This window comes from Desmodus rotundus, chromosome 6 (assembly GCF_022682495.2).
Source record: "Desmodus rotundus isolate HL8 chromosome 6, HLdesRot8A.1, whole genome shotgun sequence".
NCBI classification, from domain to species: domain Eukaryota; kingdom Metazoa; phylum Chordata; class Mammalia; order Chiroptera; family Phyllostomidae; genus Desmodus; species Desmodus rotundus.
The window spans coordinates 95,627,463-95,652,129 of NC_071392.1; the positions used below are offsets into that span (position 1 = coordinate 95,627,463).

At 35.7% G+C, this 24,667-nt stretch overlaps 1 protein-coding gene across 1 annotated transcript in view; it reads left to right on the plus strand.

Moving 5' to 3' along the window:
- SYCP2 (synaptonemal complex protein 2) overlaps positions 1-24,667 on the plus strand; it is a 49,509-nt gene that overhangs the window by 9,489 nt on the left and 15,353 nt on the right. The window contains exons 12-28 of the mRNA XM_045195040.2: positions 487-582; positions 4,220-4,280; positions 6,813-6,961; positions 8,125-8,199; positions 8,672-8,818; positions 10,673-10,772; positions 11,643-11,800; positions 14,101-14,170; positions 14,406-14,463; positions 14,953-15,089; positions 15,527-15,954; positions 19,821-19,948; positions 20,693-20,729; positions 22,780-22,850; positions 22,943-23,000; positions 23,638-23,693; positions 24,424-24,481. Coding sequence (XP_045050975.2) covers positions 487-582; positions 4,220-4,280; positions 6,813-6,961; positions 8,125-8,199; positions 8,672-8,818; positions 10,673-10,772; positions 11,643-11,800; positions 14,101-14,170; positions 14,406-14,463; positions 14,953-15,089; positions 15,527-15,954; positions 19,821-19,948; positions 20,693-20,729; positions 22,780-22,850; positions 22,943-23,000; positions 23,638-23,693; positions 24,424-24,481 — 1,887 coding nt within the window. The remainder of the gene's footprint in view (positions 1-486; positions 583-4,219; positions 4,281-6,812; positions 6,962-8,124; positions 8,200-8,671; positions 8,819-10,672; positions 10,773-11,642; positions 11,801-14,100; positions 14,171-14,405; positions 14,464-14,952; positions 15,090-15,526; positions 15,955-19,820; positions 19,949-20,692; positions 20,730-22,779; positions 22,851-22,942; positions 23,001-23,637; positions 23,694-24,423; positions 24,482-24,667) is intronic.

Here is a 24,667-nt window from a genome sequence, read left to right on the forward strand (position 1 = left end):
GGTCAAGTGAACTGCAGATTACAAATTGGCAAGAGCATTAAAAATAGTTATAATTATATCACACATACAGCTGGTCTAGTATCCTATATCTAAGACACATTTTATGACATGATGTATTTGTAGTTCAGAATAAATGAAATGCAAAGACTATTTCAAATCTTATCATTTCCTTAGTCAAGCCCATTATTGATTTATCATTAATGAATATATTCGAACTAATACTTTCAACCTTTATTTGCACTTGGAATATTTGTGATTGCCTGAAGCTAGCTAATTTCTGTCTGTAATACTAAACAGATTATTTTTATTCTTTCTAAATTGATTTAAATATAATACTTGTCTCCTTTACCTTCCCTCACCTTCCAGCTAGCCTCTTTTCAAAAAAAAAAAAAAAGAAAAACTCAACCATGAATATTACATGATTATAATTCTGTTGTCATTTCTGAGAGTATAGGATATATTACTTTTATACCTTTACTTTATTAGCTGCAAATACCATCAGATGAAAAACTTGAGGAATTCTGGATAGATTTTAATCTTGGGAGCCAGTCTCTATCATTCTACATTGCTGGAGATGATGATGTAAGTTTTATTCCCTCTGTACTATTTTTATATGTATGTATATGTATATATAAATGTCTTAATTCAGTTTAAGAATGTAGAATTCATTGTATATTTTTGTAGCTATTTTAATGTTTCAGTGTTATCCCAGCAATTTTGATTAGCATGGTAATGCATCGAGCTAATTAGACATGAAAACTATTTCTGATGTTTTATTGCAACAGGAAAATTAATGCTAATTTTAATACTAGTTGTTTAACATAAGCTTTTCAGAAATAAGTTACATGTTACTTTCAGATAAAATTTAACAATCACATGAATAAAGTGAATTGAATTTAGAAAAAATAAGTTACTCAAATATGGAGGCACTTGGAAATAATATTAATAGATAATGACAAATGGTCTTATTCATGTAATCTTCTGTTTGAAAACAGTGAGGAACTGACTCTCATGGGAGTAACTGGAAGTGAGTTTTAGTTCTTGTCCTCCTGTGCTACATTGTAGCTATGCTCAAACCCTCCAACTAGGTGGTATATTTTCTACTGACCTCTTTTTAACCTGAGGAAAATTCTTGAACCTTTGTTTTCAAATAGCTACTATTTAATATTTGGTATTTTGGGATACTTCTAGATGAAATTGTATAATCACTGTGCCAATATCTGAGTAAGAGTTGATCAGCATTTACTAATCCAATCGTGGCACCTGATAGTATAATGAAGCTTTAGTCCTTTTAGTTGATCTCTTATAAAATTCTGCTTTTTGTTCCAGTTCAACTCTCACAGATGAACATTAATCAGATGCTTCTTAGGATTGCCACATACCTTTATTTCCGTACATTTTATAGTGCCTTCTTAGACTGCTTAACTAAAATGGCGTTCCAAATACCAGCACTGCTTCTCAGGGGTACTGACAACTTTCCTTAGTGTATTTATTCCTGCAGGACTTATAGGAATATTTTTAACTGGATTTTATTCAGAAACTGGACTTCCATTTTGGGAGAAGAGGATAGAATCGGATTGATGTAGTTCCTGCCTTCACTCAGTTTGGTCTAATGGATGATTCAGACAAGAAAATAAGCAATTATAATATTAAACATGATTGGGCTAGTATAAAATGCATTTACAAGTATTTAATGACTATTGTGTTCCAGACACTGATGTAGAGATGCTGGGGAGATTCTTCTTCCCCAAAATATATATATATTTAGAATCCTCTCTCCTCTGGTTTCTGTAGCAATATTACATTATCTCTGTATTCTCTTACCAGAATCCATTCCACATAAAGTGGCTGCTTAAAACCCTTCTTTTGTCTCTCTGTCATGCCCATCTTAGGGCTCTCTACTTGCTGGTTCTTCTACGTAGGAACCGCCTCCAGTTCTTTGTGTCTTAGTTCCTTCCCATGTATATTTCAGCCTAAAGATTGCCTCCTTATAGCAGCCTTCTCTGGGAACTCAGTCTGAAGTAGCCCCCAGCCACATCGTACCACACTGTCCTGTGTTATTTTCTTTATAGTAGTTATTTATATTAAAATCACTACATTTATTGTTTGTTGTCTGTTTTTACCCCATTGAATGTAAGATTCATGAAATCAGGGACCCATCTTTCTCATTTACAGCTATCCATATTTATTATAAGAATGAATAAATAGAATATTCAAAGAACTGAAAGATACGTAGTGTGGTTGGTGCAAAGAGTGCAAAGGAGAGTGGAAAGCAGTAAGGCAGTGTGAATCCAAAGAAGGGTTATAAGTCAGAGGTAAGGACCACATTCATGTAAGAGAGTCTCCTGGTGGGGACATGCATTAAAAAGGGACAAACCTGGAAGCAGTTAGGAGACTGGCAGTCAGTCATGTGAGAAGTCATGGTGGCAATGGCTTTGGAAGGTTACAGTGGGGGTGGGTGGGAACGCGTGGGTTCCAGGAAGACTTGAGAGGAAGTCGAAGTGAGCAGACTTGGTGATTTGTTTGTAGTAAAAAAGAGGAAGGACTCATCAAACTGAGTAACTGGATGGCCCTGGCAGAGGAGGATAAGTTTTGTAGGGGAGAAATGATGAGTTCAGATGTGAGGGTTTTCATTTGGAGATACTTGTGGGATATTCAGCAGGGGGGTATCTGGCAGGCAGTTGGATATATCAGTCTGAGGTTCAGGTAAGAGAACTGAGCCATAGTGGAGATTTAGAAGCCATCTATATACATAGGACAAAATCATGGGACTTAATGAATGCCTAGATGACAGAACTGTGAAGAACACAGATTTATACAGGATAGGTAGAAGAGACTCTAGTCTGAATGAAGAATACTTGAAGAATCAGCCAAGAGAGACCAAATTAAAAAGGTATCATGTTATGGAAGGCAAAGGAATGGTGTTTTCATGAGCAAATGATCAACACTGTCAAAAAAGCATTATCAATGAGAGCAGTTTCACTGGAGAGACAAGGATTCAGGCATTCCTGGAAAGCCGAAATACATGGAGAAAAGAAGACATCAAGTTAAGGGAAAGAGCACAATAGCGAAAATGCAATGTGGATTCAAGGGAGGGATTTGTGTGAGGTTCTTTATTTTAAGGATAAGAGCTTTTTAAAATTGATGACTAGAGTGATGGAGAGGCTGAATAAAAATTGATGCCAAGAGGAAGTGGGTGTAATGCAGGGGGAGTAAGGGGTGAAGATGAAAGAAGGTAAGCACAGTATATTGGCGACTGTTTAGGCTAGGTAAACACACATTTTGGGTTTGTTCTATTATGGTTTCTTCTCTTAAAAAATCTGTTTGAAAATTTCCATGATATAAAAAAATTAAAGGAAGGCAATGAACCAGGTGCCTCCATGTACAGGAAGTCATTGTGAAGGTAGATGGCAACAACCAGTAGGTCCTGGCACATGCTGTACGGGCCTCAGAGGAGCCAGTTTTTTACGGAGAAACAGCCGCTCAAAGCAGTGGGGAGAGATGAGTCCAGCCCTTTCCTCCCGCCTGGAGCTTTTGGGGTATGGGGGAGCCAGCACCCTACTGAAGAGGGCTGTCAGGGCGGGATCACTATCGGAGTGCAGACTGGCTTCAATTCAGGGCAATTTCTGTAGAGTGAGAGTGAGTTGTCCTTGAACAACTAAAAAATTGGATCTGTTTTTCTCACAAGATTACTGGAAAGTTTTAGGATCCCATCTTTTAGGAATAGTATGTCATGTTTACTATGACTTTTTTGTGGATTCAGTATTTTATTCAGTTATACAAATTTTCAATTAAAATACTTAGAAGAGAAAAAAACATTTTAGGTTATTACTAATGTACATTCAATCTATGAATCTGAGGACAATAGCTGGCAATTAAGGAATATGTATTTCACAAAACATTTCAAAGAAAGAAAAGATAGGATTTGGTAACTTTTATTTAAAAAAGGTACCTTCAAATATTAATGGACAATCACACTTTTTTGGTCAAGAATAGGGAACCATAAAATTACTTCCATGTAATAGTGAACAAATAGATTAAATGTGACCTGTATAATGTATTATGCAGTCAATTGATGGAGCAAGAATTGTGTTATATCAACTGGTTACTTAGTAATAAATAACCATTGTTTGTATAACTGAAAAAATGGTGTTTAAAGAAACTTTAAAGAAAGAATAAATTATTTGTGTATGGTCAAAACCTGTCTTTAAATTTTAAGGATCATCAGTGGGAAGCAGTCACTGTGCCCGAGGATAAAGTACAAACATATAGCATTGAAGGTACGGATCTTTTCTAGAAGTCTCTTCTTATACCTCTGATACAGAGTAGAAATCGCATGCTTTCTGGGAAAAGAAATAAGCTAATGAAAGCAAAGTCACCATTCTCCTTATGTTCACCATCCTAAATTTGTTACATTTCCCCTTCCACAATCTCCCGTCTTCCTCCTATACGTATTTCCTTCACTGTCTGGTGTGAAACCCACGACCAATCACACTTTCTTGTTCCTATGTTCAAGGCTCTTGCTCTTCCATCCTATTTGTGTGATTAGATCCAAATATCTCAGTTGTCCACTCATACAGCTGGGATTGCACAACATTGCTGGACAGAACCATACAGCTGGGCCAACCGGTACCACTACAATTTTAAGTATCAAGACACACTGGTCACTTCAGTGGGCCTGTAGTGGTATATCATGATAGTTCTCGTTCGTGTTTCCCTAGTGACCGGTTAATGTTGGGCACTTTCATGTGCTTAGTAGCCATTTATGTATCTTCCTTTGCAAAATATTTGTTTAAATATTTTGTCCATTTTTTACTGGACTGCTTATTGCATTAAGTTTTTGAGTTCTTACACTTCTTACACATACCAGATACCACTTCTTCGACAGATACATGTTCTATGAGTATTTTTCTCCCAGTCTGTCTCTTGCTTATGTATTTTCTTAATGGTTGTTATGAAATGACCCTCTTTTGCCCATGGTAGTATTCTTTGCTCTGTAATCTACTTTATGTAACGTTAATACATATGTGCACGTCCTTCCAGCTTTGCGTTGGTTAGTTATAGCATGGCATATGTTATCTTTTAAACTTATTTTTGTGTTTGTGTATTTAAGGATCATCTATAATATATAGTGGGTTTCTTGTGGGCAGCATATACTGGATCTTGTTTTTTAAATGTAATTTGTAACTTGTAAATGTAATTATTCATATGCTTTAAATTTACCATCTAGTTCTTGTTTTTTCTACCTGCCATGTTTTTCTTTTTCTCTTTTTCCTTCATATTAATTGATTTTAGAATAATTTCATTGCATCTCTTTTGTTGGCTTTATACTCCTTTTTTTAACAGCTGATTTAGACTTTACTTGATGCATCTTTAACCTGATAGTGCATATGTTTAAGTAACATTATACCCCTTTATGTATAATATAAGAACCTTGTACTTCCAAAATAGTATGGAATGTTTCCTCACCCAATTTTTTTTATTGTGGTAAAAAAAATACATAACATAAAATTTACCATCTTAACCATTTTTGAGTGTATAGTTCAGATAATGTTAACCATATTCACACTGTTGTGAGACAGATCTCCAGAACTTTTGTCATCTTGCAAAACTGAAACTTTATCCATTAAACAACTCCCTTTCACCCCTCCACCCAGCCCCTGGTCACCACCATTCCACTTTCTGCTTGTATGCATTTGTCCTAAGTGGAACAAATAATCTTCTCTAAAGCCTGACGACTTAATGTTGAAACTCCTGACTTTTTTGTTTTCAAAAAAGCCCACCAGCATTGTCTGAGTTGGAAAGTGTTGCCACCGTGTTCAAGCAATTAATAATTCTTAGTCAATCAAAGGACATTACTCTGAAAGCTTTATGACTGTATAGTTGCAAATGCAAGCAAGACATTTCCTGTGTGGGTTAGCCTCACAAGAATCCGAGTACTCTAATCTGTCTGGGTGTTTGCCCTTTAAGTTAGGTCACTGAGTGACCAAAGCTTTTCCTGATGTAGAGACAAATTTTTCCATTTGGCGTGGCCCTTCTCCTTCAAGATGTTTTCCTCTTGCCCAAAATTATACGGGGGTGGGTGTGGGGCAAGTATAGAGTCCTCTCGGTCAACAAGAAGAGCACCACTTGCGGTGGGGCAGGGCCACAGTGGCCGTGAGCCCATAATACAGGCACCTTCCCTGAGTGCCAGGTAATCTTTTGATGACTTCTTGGAGTAAGGGAGATGAATGCCTCTAATAAACTGGCATTAACAGTGTTTTTCCCTCTGGATTGATAGTTTCATTGAAGGTGAGCATTCATTGTATTCTTACCTCACAGTTTCCCAGCACTCACGTTTTTATCACTTGTTTGTTTACTATCAACATATTTGTAGTAACTGTGGATTTAATAGAACTGGCACGAATGCACAGAAATATGGTTGTTTAAGGAATTAGCTATTTTTTGTTTGCTTCTTTTAAATTAAGAAAATAGTTTTCTCAGATGTGTTCAAGGAATATTTATTGAGAACCTTTTGGTGTCCAGAACATATTCAGGCTTTAGTTCATTAGTTATTGTATTACCCTATAATTGATAGATCAGGAAACTGAGGCTCTGAAAAATAAAATTCACCTAAAATTTTTTAAAAATAAATTTACTTTGTTTTTACACAGGTACTATTAGAATTAAATACTGTTAAATCCTAAAAGTTAACTTTATTAAGTTATTTTATTAATATGCTGTATGTTTTTCCTATTTATAATATACCTATAGAGTGGTATCATAGAAATGAATATAAAGCAATCTGTTTGTGTGTGTGTGTATGTGTACAGAGAGAAAATCAAAGAAGCTGCTGACTGTAATTCTGAAAAATATTTTGAAAATTAGTACAAGAGAAGGGAAAAAATTGCTTTTGTATTTTGATGCATCATTAGAAATCACTGATGTTACACAAAAAATTTTTGGTGCACATAAACATAGGGTAAGTGTTTAAATGTTTTTAGTAAAAATTTATTTTCATATTCTGGAAACTTTTGTTTACTTGGGTTTCTAAGTTTTTTTGATTTTTTTCTAGAATTCTTAAAATGACATGTAGATTTTTAGTTCTTTAAATTTGCATTGTTCCTAGTCATCAGGTTGTTAGCCATACCCTTTGATGTACTACCTGTCAGGGAAAATCTCAGATGACAAAATTAGCGGCAGAGACTCAAAACATTTAATGAATTCCTGCTAGGTGGTTTAAAACGTGAAATGAGACAAAGCCCTGTTTTCAAGATAAAAACATAGTTGGGAGAATTACAGGCTATACTTCCAAAGATGTAAATAAGTGGAATAAGGAAAATGAAGCATAGAAGTTGAGGAAAGAGAATATTTGTTAGGAATCAGATTTGAAGAAGTTGTAGAGATGGGGTTTGACTGGCCTTTGAGGTCAATGGATAAAGTAGGTCAGACCCTTCCTATGACTATGGAAGACATGAGTTGGATACTGTTTAACTGGGAACCTAAGGTGACAATTCATATTATGTTTAGGCAAGATATTCACTTGACAAGTCTGGATAGTTTATATCTTTGTTCAGGCTGCTAAAACAAAAACACCATAGACTGGGTGGCTTAAACGACGACATATCTCATAGTTCTGGAGGCTGGAAAGTCCAAGATCAAGGTACCAGCAGATTTGGTTTCTGGTAGGATCCCTTTCCCTGGTTCATAGCAGACATCTTGTCACTGGGTTCTCATGTGGTGGGTGGGAGTGGGGAAGGAGTTCTCCTGGGTCTGTATTATCGGGCACTCATCCCACTCGGGAGGGCTGTGCACTGGTGACCCAGTCACCGCCTGAAGGCCCCGCCCCCTACACCGTCACTGTGGGGTTTAGGTTTCAACATGAATTGGGGTGAGGGAGCGCGTGTTCAGTCTGTAATGACGCCAAAAATTTATGGTGAAGGGTAGCAGAGATGATGTGTGTGAGGGGTCCTTACCAGAATGGCATGCTAGGAAGTTCAAGTGTTCTGAGAAAGGCATTTATACATACAAAATAATAACGTGAGATGATTTGGCAATTTTGAAAGGAAACAGGTAGGAAATAATTGCATTACAATGGAAAGAACTAGAAGAAAATGACATCACTTTGAATTAATTTAATTTTAGGAATTTATCAGAAAACAGGGTATTTCAGTTGCCAAAACATCTGTGCACGTACTTTTTGATGCGAGTGGATCACAGGTATGTATCTAACTTCCTTGATTTTAATCATTGGTCTAAGTTTAATCCAAATAATAACACAAATAAAGTCTATGCTGGAGGTTAAATATCTGAAAAATAAATCATTTCAACATGGATAGTGCTTCAATGAGATGTATGTGATTTTTAAACATGTTATTAATGATAATTTATTTTAGTACAGGAGGTAGATATTTAGTTCTTAATCAAATACTACTGTTTTTTAAGTTTAAAAATTAGAAGTATAAGTCCTACTAATGCAGAAGCTTGTGTAGGGTCTGTTAACATTTGAAAAAGTGGATACTTTTAGTTGGGTTACTTTGTAAGACTAAAAATTCTAACAGTATGTGGAAGATGGAAAGAATTGACCATCAGAAGTGTGAGATGAATGGGTGCTTTATTAAGACATCTGATGGTTTTTGAGGACACCCTATGGTTTGCAGTTTTAAGTATTTTTTTCCACATTCTCCTACAGATTCTAGTGCCAGAAAGTCAAGTCTCCCCAGTTGCAGAAGAACTCGTTAGTTCAAAAGAAAAACATAACTCCCAAAAGGAATTTGCTAAACCTCAAAAACACATTGAAAACAGTACTCAAGGGGACAGAAAAAATAGTCAGCCTGAGGTAAATGCGGTGTCTAAACAGTTGTCCATTTAGAAAATACATCAAATTGTTGCTATGTATAATTACAGAAAAAAAGCCTCTATAACAGTTCAGAGTACTTTTCCTCCCTTTTACAAATAAAAACAGAAGATAGTGTTTTAGCAAATTGTATGTATGTGCAAGGGTTAGTACAGGGTATACTCTACGTCTGGAAATTCCAAATGAGAGATGTTTAGGAAATTACCACTTTTCCATACAACCTTTCTGTTCTGTTTCCCCCTCTTCCTGCTCCATCTCCTCTTGGAGATCTCCTCTAGGCTGCGTCCCATGGCAGCATTCCTCAGACGTCTTTGTCATAACCTGCGGTGACACTGGGCATTGCTAACAATCCTCTATGCCTTAGTGCCCTCTTCTTGTTAGTGTTTTCATTCTCCACCTCCTTCTATTACTGTATCAGAAATACTTGCTCCCCACCTCCTGAAGGTACATTTGCTCAAAAAAGCTTCACACCCAACATCTCTATGCCTTCTCCACTAGCGAGCTTCCTTCCTGTGCATAAAATTTAAGCTCTTAAAGTTCTACAGCTGCTTCTCCACTTACTGTTCTCATGTTTTCTCCATGTCTCTTCGAGCCCTTTCCTGAAGTCTGACAGCCAACTTTATCTTTCACCTCAAATTTTATCTGCCTCCGTACTTCCATAATGCACCATTGATGGTATCCTTGATTCTAGCCCTTCTCCCCGACACTGACCGAGGTGCTGGCCATTGTTTTCCACTGTAGCCCCCACATCCCACCCCCCCGTTTCCTTTCTGCTACTCAATTTAGTGAACCTCAACCAGCACAGGAACCTCTGAACTGGTCTTCACCACACTGTTTCCATTGACTTGTCTTAATATAGTTTTTTTTTTTTTTTTGCTCAGAAAACTGTGATCTATGTCTACCTTACTTAGTCCAAGCTTTGACTGTTCTGGGACTACACTTTTATTCTATCAAAATGTCCTTTAAGTAGGTTGGTTGCTTTACTGTGTCTTGGTTTTACCCGCTGACACTCCTGTCCCATCTTGTCTCTTCTTCTACTTATCTACTTCGGCGGCTCGTAGTGGTCATTCCAGGGTGAGGCTAAAGGGTAGGTCTTCAGTGGGGCCACAGCCTGTATGTCATTGAGCTTCTGGATTCCTGTAGCTACTTGTTATTCCAAGGGCAGTTTAGTCCTCACAGGGTAGTAATACAGTTTTTTAAATGTGAGAAAGTTTTAGACAATGCTTAACGTTTTGAAAGCTTTCACAAACAAGTTTATATAAATATGTATCCAAATATCATCTACATGAAATAGAATAGGAAACTGGGCCATTGGTTAACTAGATAAACCCAGCATCAATTTAAAAAGGTTTTTTACATTTCTAGATGTTCTATAAATATTCTTCTCTTTTTTTTTTTTTTTTTTTTTTATCTTTACCCAAGGGAAGGGAGGGAGAGAGACAAACACTGATTGGTTGCCTCTCAGCCGGCCATGCGCCCTGAAGGGGGACTGAACCTGCAACCCCCAGGCATGTGCCCTGATCTGGAATCAAACCCATGACCATTTGGCTTATGCGATGATGCTCCAACCAACTGAACCATACTGGCCAGGGCTATAAATATTGTTTAAAACAACAATCCTTACCTATTTTGGCTACTTGATCAATATCAAACATTAGAATAAAATCCTTAGTGAAAATTCAGCCAAAAACAAAAAAATTTCTGGATATCATGCTGTCTATGAAATGTTACATATCTTTTGTATATAGTCAAGGTAAAATGTTATGAATAAAATTGTAGGATATTTAATTTCAAAAGATACTGTGTATTTACTATGGTTGTTTCTCATGGTTTAAGATAATTACTCCTAGCAGAAGAAAAATGTCGGAAGCCTCAATGATTGTTACTGGTGCAGAAAGGTACACCGTGAGAAGTCCATTACTTTTAATCAACACACGTGAGTTCATGGTCTTAAAAGATTTCTAACAACTGTTACTGTATTTTAAAGTAGGCGTTTTTAAGTTCAGGGATATTCTGGACATAATTTACCTAGAGGATAAGTTGGGGATATAAAAATGGAAAACTATGAACCACAAATGTCTTCTAATTGTCAAGAAATTTCAAATGTCTAAGAAAGTTTTAATGGGTATTGACATATAAACATTATTCAAAATATGAATATCCAGCATTAACTAGTTTATTATAATTTAAGTGGGAGCAGCTTAACATAGTGGATAAAACATTGAATTAGTCTGGCTACTTGGGCTTGTTTCGCCGCTCCCGAGTGTGTACTTGGTACCGATCACCCTCTAGCTCATTTTAGAACCAGTTTCCTTTCTATGAAATGGAACTAAAGTTTGTCTACCTCGTCAGGTTGTCTAGAGGTTTAGGTAAAAATCACTCACACGACATTTGGACAGTACCTGGTACATACTAAGAGCTAAGTAGATATAATCTGATACTGTATACGAGTTGCTACAAACACCTTCTTATTTAATCGCTCTGACAATTGAATAGCTACCTTCTGTTCCCAAAATCAAGTTGCCTACTGGGCAGTTATCTAATGTCCAACAGGCTCCCCAAACTTAGCAGGTCCAAGAAAAATTCATCTTTCCACGCCCCACCCCGCCAACTCTCTGCCAGTTTTTTTCTCCATTTCTTACCCCAGTGAACAGTATCTACATTCACTGACTCATCTAAACCAGAAAACTGGAGCTCATCCTAGAACCTCCCTCATTTGCCTTCCTCATCTAAAGAGGATCTCAATAATAGCAATATGTAACTTTAGAACCCCACAGATGTACCAATCCTTTGTCCTCCTTTTCAGCAACACCACGAAGAGGAAGAATTAAACCACCACTGCAGATGATGAGTTCTACAGAAAAACCTGGTGTTTCTAAAACATTGGAAAATGAAGTGGACAATGCTGTATCACATCAGTCTAAATCACCTGCAGGAAGAAATAGAGGAGATGATACAGACAAAGTAACTTGATTTTGAAAACATTTTTTTAAATAAATTTTTATTATAGAAGTGCATATTACACTGACTTCTTTTACAGGCAGTGAGTGTCTCCCTTTAAGGCATTGCTTTTTTTAAAGATACCATTTGTTGTTCTTGAACGTAAAGTCATTGTCAGATACAACTCATTTACTGTGCTGACGATAAAATTTAGAAATATCCATTCAATGTAACTCTGATTTACACATTTGGTAGAAGAATGAGCTTGCAATCTTTTTTTTTTCTTTTTTCAATCCTCACCCAAAGACGTTTTTCATTGCTTTTGAGGGCGGGTGGGAGAGAACATCAGTTGGTTGCTTTCCCATACGTGTCCCAACTGGGGATCAAACCCACAACCTGGAAATGTGCCCTGACAGAGAATCGAACCTGTGGCCTTTTGGTCTATGGGATGACCCTCCAACCAACTGAGCCATACTGGCCAGGGAGTCATTCTTTGGTTATATAAATTTAGTGTCTGTTACGGGGATGGTTCTGGTATAGAAATATAAAATACAAGTGGAGGTTGTCAATCAATATCTCCAAGTCTACCGTGGGAATTAGACTAATTAATAAGATCACTGTAACATTGGGTGAGTTTTATCAGATGTACCTATGGGGTGCAGTAAGAACCCAGTGGAGGGGCTGGTGCCTACCCCTAGAGCTGGAGGGGAAGGGTGAAGGTCAGGAGTGTCTTTTTAAGGAGATAGAGAATGCATTGATTTTTGAAAGGTAAATGAAGGTTATGCAAATGGCTATTATGGACAAGGGACAGAGCAGGGAATGGATAAGAGGAAGCTGCTTCTGGGAGAAATAGGAAGTAATCAGAGACACAGATAAGTTTGTAGATAAAGAACACCCAGTAGTTTTTGTTTCCTCTGAAGTGTGAGGAGGGTGAATTTCTCTTGGGGACATGTTGACACAGAGGATTCAGGGACAAGCTAAGAATGAGTACAAGTGTTAGGCAATGTGGAGGGCCCAGTTTAAATTAGAGACTGAATTTTATCACAGCATTGGTTCAGAAATGTGTCATATTCTGTCAAAGCTCAGTGGCCTTGGCGTAAAGTACCATAGAATAGATGGTGATTTAAAAAATGTAAATGGTTATGTGGTGGAAAGATAAAGGGTGCAAGAGTTGAAGACGTTAGAAAAACAGTTAAAGTGATAGTTCCAATCCTCTAGTTGAGTGTTTCTTTCCAGGGGCACGTCAGTTTTGTGGTGTGGCACTGACTGCTGTAGGGCGGTAAACATGCTGGGCTTGTGCTTGCTCATTGTTGGTGGGGGCGCTTCTGTCCTTGCGACACCAAAACTGCCCGCACATCTTCCTACTGCTCCCCTGCCCCCCCCACCCCCCACCTGGTGAAGAGCCACCGGACCAGTTAAGTAGGAAAGAAAGCTAGGGTGAGGCAAACTGTCTTAGTCTAGAAGGTTTATGTTTCTGACAGTGACGGCAGATTTTTATTTGATCTGGGTAAGTGTCTGTGGCTATGGAAAGAGGGAAGCTTGCTATATATGTATAGGCAAGAAGTTACCTGTGTAATGGGCAAAACTTTACAAAACATTTAATGGTTCATAATTTTCAATGCCTTTATGCATATTAGTGAAAAGACAAAATAAATGCATGTTATCAGATCAAAACAATAGGAGATGTGCCTTGGAGGGTCTTAGAAATTGTCAGTTACACAGGAAGATAGAATTACTTTACTAGATATGGAGAGATCAGAAAACTTGTAGGATCTTCTGCCTCCTTTCTCTGCAGTGAAAGTTATTTTCTCCTAGTTTAGAAAAGGTAATATTCGAAAACGGGTATAACCTTAATGAGATACAGTTGATACTTGAACAACACGACTCTGAACTGCACAGGTTCGCTTGCGCATGGATTTTTTTTTTCATAAATACTGTAAATGTATTTTCTCTTAAGATTTTCTTAACATTTTATTTTTCTCTAGTTTTACTGTAATAATATAATATGTAATGCCTTTAACATACAATATATGTACTAACCAACTGCTTATGTTCTCAGTAAGGCTTCCAGTCAGCAGTGGGCTATTCGTTAAGTTTTGGGGGAGTCACAAGTTACACGCAAATTTGACAGAGTGATAGGTTGGTCCTCCTAACCACCCCCCCAAGTTGTTTTAGGGTCAACTGTAAATAGAAATATTATCCAGCTTTTAATAGCAAGGCAGATTGATGTTAAAAGTTTTACTCTTTAACACTCTGACTTTTAAAAGTTGTTTTCATGAAATACCTACTTCAAATTTACATTAACATGTCTCCTGTGTTTATAGCATATCAAAACTGCTGATGTTGTAGAAAAGACAGAAAATAAGGACACTGAACTCCTAAACCAAAATTTTAGTAAGTACTTTTTGGTTTAATCTCAGTGACTCTGATCAGAAATATATACTTCTCTCTATACTTCCCTTTTGCCTCAAAATATAAAACAGTCTGTTTCCAAGATGTTTGGGTTTGGGGGGGGGAGGCAATCAATTAATTTCTCCATCCCAGTATGTAAACCTTGATCAAAATCTATACCAATTTTACCTTGCCAATTGCACAAAAAATGAAAATACCATAAATTTGTTTTATTTAGATGAACCCCAGTATATTGTTCCTGATTTGCAGGCAGTAGGAAAAATAGACAAACCTACGTAAGTATGAGAAAACCCATCAAATCTTTCTGTGTGTATTGTTACTTTTAGACAAATGTAACAAGTTTAAAAGAAAAGGCCTTTATAGTCTTAAAATATGCTATTGCTTCCAGCATTAATAATCTCTCAAGTGTTAAGATAGCACATTGGGGAACAGTCTATGCTTTATCCTGATCAACCAACATAACTCCTTTTAAATTGAACCTTAAAATGAATGAGATTTAAAAAATAATAAAGTATGAATGTAAAGAAATTTAAACTAGTTTGGGAATATATAAATACGTTAGTGATAATGGAACTTTTTAATCTTTAATCTGATCAATTCTGTGGTAAATTTTAACTTTCATAATGACTTACAAAAACATTTTCATACTTGATTGTTAAAAAATTGTCATCAATTAACATTGATTAAACTTTTAAAAATCAAGGTCTTATGTCAGTCATAGCTAATGTTTTGTGCTACGTTAGGCAAATGAATTTATTTTCCAGGTTTCCTGGTGTTTCATGCAACAGCCATGGAAATAAAATGCCCTCTAAGTGGGCATGTTGGACACCTGTGACCAATATTAAGTTATGTAATAAGCAAAGAGCAAGCCTTTCTTCACAAGGAGACGCATTTAATCAAGGTGAGGCCTACAGTTGGCCCTTAAACAACACAGGTTTGAACTGCATGGGTCTACTTACATGCTGATGTTTTTCAATACATTTTGTGTTCCTCATGATTTTCTTGACATTTGACCCCCAAACGACATGGGCTTCTCTAGTAAGCTAGAGAAAAGAATACATTATATAGTAAACATGGCATACAATATATGTGTTAATCGACTGCTTATGTTGTTGGTAAGGTTTCTGGTCAGCAGTAGGCTATCAGTTGTTAAGTTTTGGGGAGTCAAAAGTTCCATGTGGACTTTTGACTCGGTGGGGGTTGGCATCCCTAACCCCATGTCATTCGGGGGTCAAGTGTAGTTTTCTCTGAATGCTTAACAATCTCTTTGGTTTTAACACATTTTATACATTATCAGTTTATTAACTTATTAAGGATTAGTTTCTTTTTCCCCACTAGACATTGCTATCAACAAAAAAGTTAAAAAACAAAAATCATCCTCTTCATTATCTGATGATAATTCCGAAGAAACAGAGAAGGTGAAATATAAGAAAGGAAGGATGCAGCATAATAAAATGGATACAGCAGAAGACGTTTGCAGAAGAAACAATCAACAACTCAATCACTATTCAGAGCAGAAAAATATTGAAAATACTGAGCAGAGTGATTGGCATATTGAATCTGAAACTACTTTTCAGTCAATTCTCCTAAATAAGACAGTTGAAGAATCTCTCATCTATAGGAAGAAATACATATTGTCAGAAGATGTGAATACTGCTACTTGTGATAAAAGCCCTTCTCCTAGTAAAGATGCAAAGAGTCATAGAAAATCAAGGAAAAGATTAATGTCTGAACTTAATTCCTGGGATTTGAAACAAAAAAAAATGGTGAGCTTTCAGTATGTTTTATTTCCACATACCCATAATAAGCCTACTTTATAACATAAGAAAGTGAAAGAAGCTTGACTGATCGCTGCAATTGAACATTTGTAACACCTTGTCCCTTAACACAGACTCAGAGCGAGCGCCTCCTGAACGCACGCACTGCACTCCAGGCCCAGCTCTGATAAACCGCCTGTGCCCGCTGGTGCACAGCAGGCGAGTACACAGGCACAGCATGAATGAGCCCTGTAGGTCGCTTTTCATTCTCTAGTTACGTTAAATTTTCTGTTACACATTTTTCAAGTTTACAGGTGAAATTAATTTTACTAATCCATATTTTTATTTTCAGTTACAGTTGACATTTAATATTATATTAGTTTCTGCCTTGTCTCTTCTTGTTGGGTCTCTCCCACTCTGTACCTCAGATTCTGAACAGGCACATAGAACTGTCTGTGCCTGTGCCTCTCAAATGGCGCTCACCTTTCTCTTTAATAAAGGGTTGTTTCTGTGTGATTTTTCCATTTTAAACTATTATTGTCAAGACTGTTTGGCTCAACATTTGTTTTACTGCATGGCCTAGCACAGCTTTGCACATAGCCCATTCTGAAGTATTCCTTGCAGTATTGCAGGAAAGTTTTACAAGGTTTTCCAGAAAGGATGTCAGTGGGATGGAGGGATACTATCTCCTACTATCACTGTGCTCATCCCTATCGGAGCCTCCACTTCTGTCAGCTCAGTCATCGGCAGGACGTCTCCAGGACCGTGCGAGCTCTTTTGTGCCGCACCCTGTAACCCATATCATGAGTCTTTTTTTTTTTTTTTAATGAGGTGGGGTGTCACTTCTATCAAGATGCAGATTAAGAAAACTTTTAAATGATAATACATTTCTAAGATACTGCCAATAATGTGGGGGTTTTTGTGAGGTTTTTTTGATGGGTTTTTTTTTTTTTTTTTTGCTATTCTTTAAGGACCCAGGTATATAGGCTGTCATGTCATTTTCATATATCTTCCAAAGTATTAATACCTGGTAGCCAAATTTCTAATTTCTAAATTTCTAAAATGTAAAATGTTCACATATTGTTAACATCTCAATGTACAAGTGAAATATTTAATAATTGGCAATTATTGTATGTAATTAGATATCACTTCATTTGTCTTGACCAGACTACTCTTCATTTTGTCTTTAATCTGCAACCTACTTTCTGAGCCTAATTTGTCTTCTTTTTCTTTTTCTATCCTCACCTGAGAACATTTTTTTTTAATTGCCTTTGGAGAAAGAGAAAGGGGGTGGGAGGGAGAGAGAGAGAGAACACTGATGTGAGAAACATTGGTTGCCTTCTTGTACACACTCCGACTGGGGACTGAACCCACACAACCTGGGTGTGTGCCCTGACCAGGAATCATGCCCCACGGCTCCAACCACGTGAGCCACACCGGCCAGGGTATCTCCTTCCTTCTTTAACCAAATCCTCTTGGGCTACTTTTTTCTTGGTTCTTTGTATGCTATTCTTCCTTCTTTCTAGTCTTAGCTGCTATTTAGTTCCTTTAGCCCCAGGGGAGGTAAGACTTTTTGTTTGGTTGTTGGTTTTGCTTTTTTTTTTTTTAGTCTGAATACTGATTGGGTTTTTTTTTTTTTAGTTTTAACTTTAAAACTGTTTTCTTTGACATTTAGAATCACTTCGCAGAATTTCCCTGAGCTAGTCATTCCTTTTTCCTGGAAGCACAAAACCCTGATCATCTAAACCGTGTTCTGCCTTTTAAAAATCAACTTCCTGCCCTGGCCAGGTGGCTCAATTGGTTGGAGCACCATCCCACACACCAAAGGCTGAGGGGGTTCAATCCCCGGTGGGTCAGAGTGCCCACAGGAGGCAACCTATCGACGTTGCTCTCTCACATGCCTCTCTCCTTCTTCCTCTCCCTATCTCTCCCTCTTCCTTCCTCTCTCTAAAATCAGTAAACATATCTTTGGGTGAGGATTAAAAAATTTTTAAAAGTCAACTTTGCATTTTCAGAAGGTCTCTTCAGTCTCTCATGGTGTCATTCCTTGTATTAGGCATGACTTCCTGCCACTCCCATGCATGGATTCCTCTCCTCTGAGGTCTGTCTCCATCCTGTCTTTCTGTTCATTGAATAAACCCAGAGAAATGGAACCTCTGTAGTTCAGTGGTACAGATTTCCCAAGCTGGCTCCAATTATACCAGAAGTTCTTAAATCATACACTGTCTTGGGGGAGTTCATTTTCGCTACACTTTAATCAAGCCAAACCTTGTTTTCATTATGGTAATCTTCAGAAGGCTAATAAGTAAAACTTTATTATATATATTAAATATATGAACTTAAAAAGGTTAAAATAGTAAATTTTATGTTGCTGTTTTTATGTTTAGGCTGTATTTTATTACAATTTAAAAAATCCATATGCCTGATTCCCAGAAAACTGAAAATAGTATCAGGAGAATTGAAGAAATATTGGTAGAGTTTTCTAAAACTATGCAGATAATAATTCTTTGTATTTGTTCCAGGTTTTTAAATATTAATACAGCTTTCTTAGAGAAGTTTTAGGTATACAGGTGAACAGTTTCTCCTATTATTATCTTACATTAATGTGGTACCTTTGTTACAAATGATGAGCTAATATTGACACATTATGGTTAAGTAAAGTCCATAGTTTACATTAGAGTTCACTCAGTATTGTTTGTTCTATGTGTTTTCACAGATGTATAGCAACATGTAACAAAGACAGTTTTATTTCTTCCTTTCCAATCTGTATACCACTTATCCTTTGCTCATCTTACTGCATTAGCTAGAATGGCCAGTATGATGTTGAATAGGAGTGGCGAGAGCAGACTTCCTTGTTGCTGATCTTAGTGGGAAGGCATCCAGTTTCTCTCCATTAAGTATGATGTTGGCTGTGTTTTCCGTTTGTAGAGGATGTTGCCCTGTGTTCCCTAGTTTTCTGAGAGTTATTATCATGAATGGATATAGGGTCTGGTCAGACTTTTTTGTTTTTCTATTGACATGATCATGATTTTCTTCTTTATCCTATTAATATGATGGATTACATTCATTCATTTTCAAAAGTTGAACCTTGCTTTCCTGAAATAAATTCCACTTGGTTATAGAAGGTAATTCTTTTAATACATTATTGGATTCCATTTGCTAATATTTTGTTGAGGATTTTTGCATCTATGTCCATGAGGTGATACTGGCTTCATAGAATGACTTAGGGAGTGTTCCCTATGCTCCCATCCCCTAGAAGACTGTAGAAAATCGGCATGATTCTTTTTTAAATGTTTGATGGCACTCACTTGTAAACTGACCTGGGCCTGGTGCTTTCTGTATTGGAAAATATTAATTATTGATTCAATTTCTCTGTGAGTTTCAAGGAACTGGTTCATTTAATCTAGGTTATCAAATTGTGGGCATAGAGTTGTTCATTGTATTTCTTTATTATCCTTTTAATGTCAGTCAGTAGTGATAGCCTCTTTCATTTTTGATGTTAGTAATTTCTGTCTTTTATATCTTTCTCTTTTTTCTTAGTTAACCTGACTAGTGCCTTGTCAATTTTATAAATCTTTTCAAAGAACCAACTTTTAGTTCCCTTTAGTTTTTTATATGATTTTTGTTTTTCCATGGATAGAAACTTTTAAAAAGTAATATCTACAGAGCACTTTGCACAGTTCTTTCTATATGTTAAATAAGACTTACCCTGACTTATTTTACTGCCTAACAAAGCCCAAACTTATTAAATAATTTCTGACCACCTTTATTTCCCTTTATGGTTATACATACAACATAAAAAATTTTTTTCAGCCCTTATTTTCATTTGAAGGTTAACTTGTTGAGTGTTTAAAGTAAATTATAAATTGTTTCAGAGAGACAAGTCAAAAGGGAAAGAACTTACTGTTGCAGCAGATTCCTTGATAAGCCAAATTAATAAGCGATACAAACCGAAGGATGATGTACAGTCTACAAGAAAATTAAAGGAGTCTTTGATTAACAGGTATGTTCTTAAATTTTAGACATGAATATTTTTCTGACACATAAAACTAAATTGTTTTATACTGTTTTAAGGTTTTCAACATGTTAAAATAATGTAACTTTCCAGTAGATAATACATATTTACTTTTATAAATAGTAGCTGTTTAAATTAGAACTAAATTTAACATTGGATATTTTAGTATCTGATTACATTTTATAAAGGATCAAAAACATCATATTTATACAGCATACCATTTCAGAAATAAATCTTTAGGATATAGACTTACAGGAATTTTTAATTGAGCCTACTGATTAGTAAAAAGAAGAATATTTAAATATATTGCTTAATGAATGAAATTTAAATGAGCTGAGTTACTTTCATATAGTAAATATGTATTCCTTGTTTATAATCTTTCTGAAGACTAGTTCTTTTCTTTTTACAAAATGTCTTTTTATAGGATGCCTGTTGATTAATTCACATTTAAATTTATTCCAGTCTTATTATGGGGCATGAAAAAAATTACTCTCATAACAGAACCGTTCCATTTAAATTGCTTGGCACCTCCTGCCACATGAATGAGTGAAGTATTATTGTTGCTATTTACTATGAGTGAAATTGAAAAAGTATGAGACATGAGACTAGTGCTGTCAGTTACTTACAGCATTTTGAATGTAGACTTAGTGACCTTATATGAAATGCCTTTTATGAAAAACATTCTACTGATATTTAATTGCTTTTATAATTGTGACAAAACTTTTTTTATAGTGGTTTTTCAAACAAATCTGATCTACAGCTCAGTAAGGTAGGTTTCATTTATTTACACCAAATATACATATAGTCAAACTTTATGATAGCTAGCTGACTGTAAACACTAAACTAGAATAGTGGTAGGATGGAATGAGGTTTAACGTTTTTGGCATATGGAAAAGTGGATTAAACTAATGACGTGTTTAGTGGCAAGTACTCAAAGAAGCCCTCTAATCTGCTTTTCAAAGCACAAGCTCCATTACATGTGCGTGTGATACCTTTACTTTTTTATGATTCAGTGTATCTCCATCATTTTCTAGCTACTTCTCTCTCTCCTGACAACTAGATAATTCTTAAATCCCTGTATTTGTTAAAAATCATTATTTATCCAGGCTTAAAATATCAATTATCTTTTATTTATTCCTCACAATTACTTTCTCCACTTAATTTCAAATTTTGAGGTTTACCTTTGTAAGTTCCTCTTGAATCTTCCCTCTCCTGCCTATTCCAGCTCCTGTTTTTCTAGTTTGAGTTCTAAATTTCTAATCTGTGGATTACTACAATAGACTTTATGTAAGTCATGTTGCCTCTTATAGTTCTTTGTGCCAATTCATTCAATACCAGCTGTTTTCTTTCTAAATTGCACAGCTGCAAGCTTGTCATTCATTCCCTTGTTCAAAACCTTTCTTTGATTCCTGTTGCTTATTGAATTGAGTGTGGAGAATTAGTCTGGTTCCCTAGTCCCTTTAAAAGTCAGTCTTGTTTCCTAATACTAGTTTCCTGGGCATGTTTTGTGTAGCTGAAATATAACTTGAGATTCCTTTAAGTGTTCATTTTCTTCTTCTTCCACCTTTGGAAAGAATTTGGAACTGACTCAGCAGGCTCTCACCTTCTTTTCTGATTGTGAAAACTTTTATTCCTCCTTGCAAGAATTACTTGAGTCTATCTTCTTTACAAAAAATTTCCAAGGTACCCTGATTCAGAATCCAAATGAGTAAGAATTTTGAGTCTGCACAATTTCTTTTACCTTTTTGATATTTTCCTCACTATTGCAGTTCTTTTTTATTTTGTGACACCTCAGTCTTTTACAAGAGTGTAACTGTTTAGTCATCTTGCTGTCTTGTACAACACCTTTGCTCATTCTTATATCTTCTGAAATACCTAGCACACACTGGCAGGCAGAAGATGAACACATGTGTCTGAACACTGGTAAAAATCATACGAAAAAGGTTAAGTCAGATAAAGTGATCAGAGAGGCAATACATTGAGAGAGAAATTTTTTGGAATAATGCAAATCTATATAAAACAGCCAAAATAAATACTAAAAATTAAAGATGATTATGGTTGGGTGGCTCGATTAGTTGGAGCGTAGTCCTGTGCACCAAAAGGTTACAGGTTTGGCTCCCAGTCAGGGCACCTACCGAGGTTGCAGTTTCTCCATCCTCGGTTGGGCACATGTGGGAAGCAACTGATTGATGTTTCTCTCTTCTTCTCTCCTCCCCCACCTTTATTCTCTCTCTAAAATCAATAGAAACATGTCTTTGGTGAGAATTAAAAACAATTATTTCATTAACATTTTATTTAACAACTTCTCTACCCTATTTTTTGATGAGGTTGAATATATTTTGAACAGCAGGCTACAGGAGTAATCTTACACATATTTTTCCCTAACAGTCCTCGTTCATTGATGTAATTTTGAGTCTTTTACATCAGGTTTTACATACCTTTACCTTAGCCTCTCCGAAAGTTTTTCTATTTAAGAAGTTAAAGCAAATGAGTACAAGAAACAAGTGCTGTGTGTGTGATTCCACAATCACCAAGATTCGGCTTGTCGAGGGCCAGTGAGGTCATTTTACCTATGTACAAGAAGCTATTGGATTTATACTTTCATTATGCTTTTAGTTAATACTGAAGTCCTCAATGTTTTTAACTATGGATGTTTAATACTTTTATTTAATTCACATTAAGGATACTGTTACAAGTGTAAAATTTATGTTAGTGGGAAAACTAGAAAATAATGTGAAAATTTAATTGCATATGTTATTTATTTGCTGAGTGTAGGAATGTACAAGTTTGAATGGTCTTATGTAAACTTCTGTATTTAGGAAAAGGTTCAGAAAAAAAGTTATAGACAACTGAAGACTACTTTTGTTAATGTTACTTCTGAATACCCACTGTAAGTAATTTTTCATAAAATTTATAATTTTCTTCATATTAAAAAATAAAGTTATTATATAATGGAGTTAATGTTTCTTCTCATTTTTACAGGAATGATGTTTACAATTTTAATTTGAGTGGAACTGATGAGCCTATTATAAAACTTGGAGTAAGCTAGAAATCTGTTTTTATATTTACTTAATATTTATTTTGTATTTATCATGCAGTTACTAGAGTGTATTTCTTTTATTTCCACCCTTGTAGATATCCTTTAAAATATTTAAAAATATACATTCTATTTTTATTAAATATATTGGAGAAACATTGGTTAATAACATTACATGAATTTTAGGTGTGTACAACTTTGTAATGCAACATTTGTATACTCCATTGTGTGCTTACCACCCAAAGTCTAGTCTTTTTCCATACAGTTTTAAGTATTTTTAAATTTCTGTGGTACTGACATAGGTGTATTTAATTTCCTTTCAAGTCCTCTGGACTGAAGTAGAGAAAAATGAGTAATTGGGACACAGAGGAACTCAGACTACTTCATCAAGAAAATCACTTTTCTAAGATACAACAATTTAAGTTTTTTACAATTGTTTTAAAATTTTTAAACAATTACCAATTTTTAGTATATTTTACAGTACTAGCTTTCTTAAATATGAAACCATTTTAGTAAGCTTAGTTTTCTGGTTACATCTTATGGCTATATGGCGTGATAGAAACTATACTTGATTTTTTTTAGTTTTCGTTTACCTTATTTTGACACTAAAAAAATTTTTTAATGCTTATTCACAATATAGATCCAGGAATTTCAAGCTACAACTAGAGAAGCCTGTGTGGATAAGTCAATAAAATTGTAAGTGCTTTATTATAATTAGTTTAAAATACACTTACCTCAATTGTTCTTTTTCTTAAATACTTCCTCCCAGTTTATCTGAGAGTTTTTAATATATGAAAAGAGTGAATTAAATGGCCATTGTCATGATTACTCCCATTATGACCCTGTTCTTTCAGCATTTATAGTTGGCCCTTGAACTACATGGGCATTAGGGGCACCGACCCCCCATGCAGTTAAAAATTTGTGTATAACTTCTGACTCCCCCAGAACTTAATTACTAATACCCTACTGTTGACCCAGAAGCCTGATTATATAAATAGCTGATAAACACATATTTTGTATATGCATTATAGACTATATTCTTACAGTAAAGGAAGAGAAAAAATACAGTATTTGTTGCAGTATTTATTGCAGTATTTATTGAAAATGATCTGTGTATAAGTGAACCTGTGCAGTCCAAACCTATGTAGTTTAACAGACAACTGTACTTCTAGATTTAATAATGCAGACTGTGCACTTTTAATATTAGTTATATATCTTACATGATAAAGCCAAAAGGATTTACTAGTAATTTTATCTAACCTTGTAACTTTATAATTAACTGAGGTCAGAGAGGAAAAGTCACTTAGCCAGCATTACATAATGAATTAGTAGAGTAAGGCTGAAACCCAGGTCTAACTGTTTAGTGCATGCTACCTTAGGAAAACAGGTACTTAATAAAAATTAATGAATGCATTTTTTATTTAAGGGTTGGCTTAAGGAATCATGATGAACTTGAACCATCTCTCAAAACAAAAGATAAAAGAGTAAGTTATAATATCCTGATATGTCTATTAAAATTACTATTTCTTTCAATAATTTTCCAATACCAAAGTTTATCACAGAACTGCAAAACAGAAATAACTGGGCCACTTGTTTCCCTCAGAGGTTACGTGTTCTCATTATGACTTTTCTGCATGGTCTGTGAGCTGCTGTAATCACCTAGTGATGCA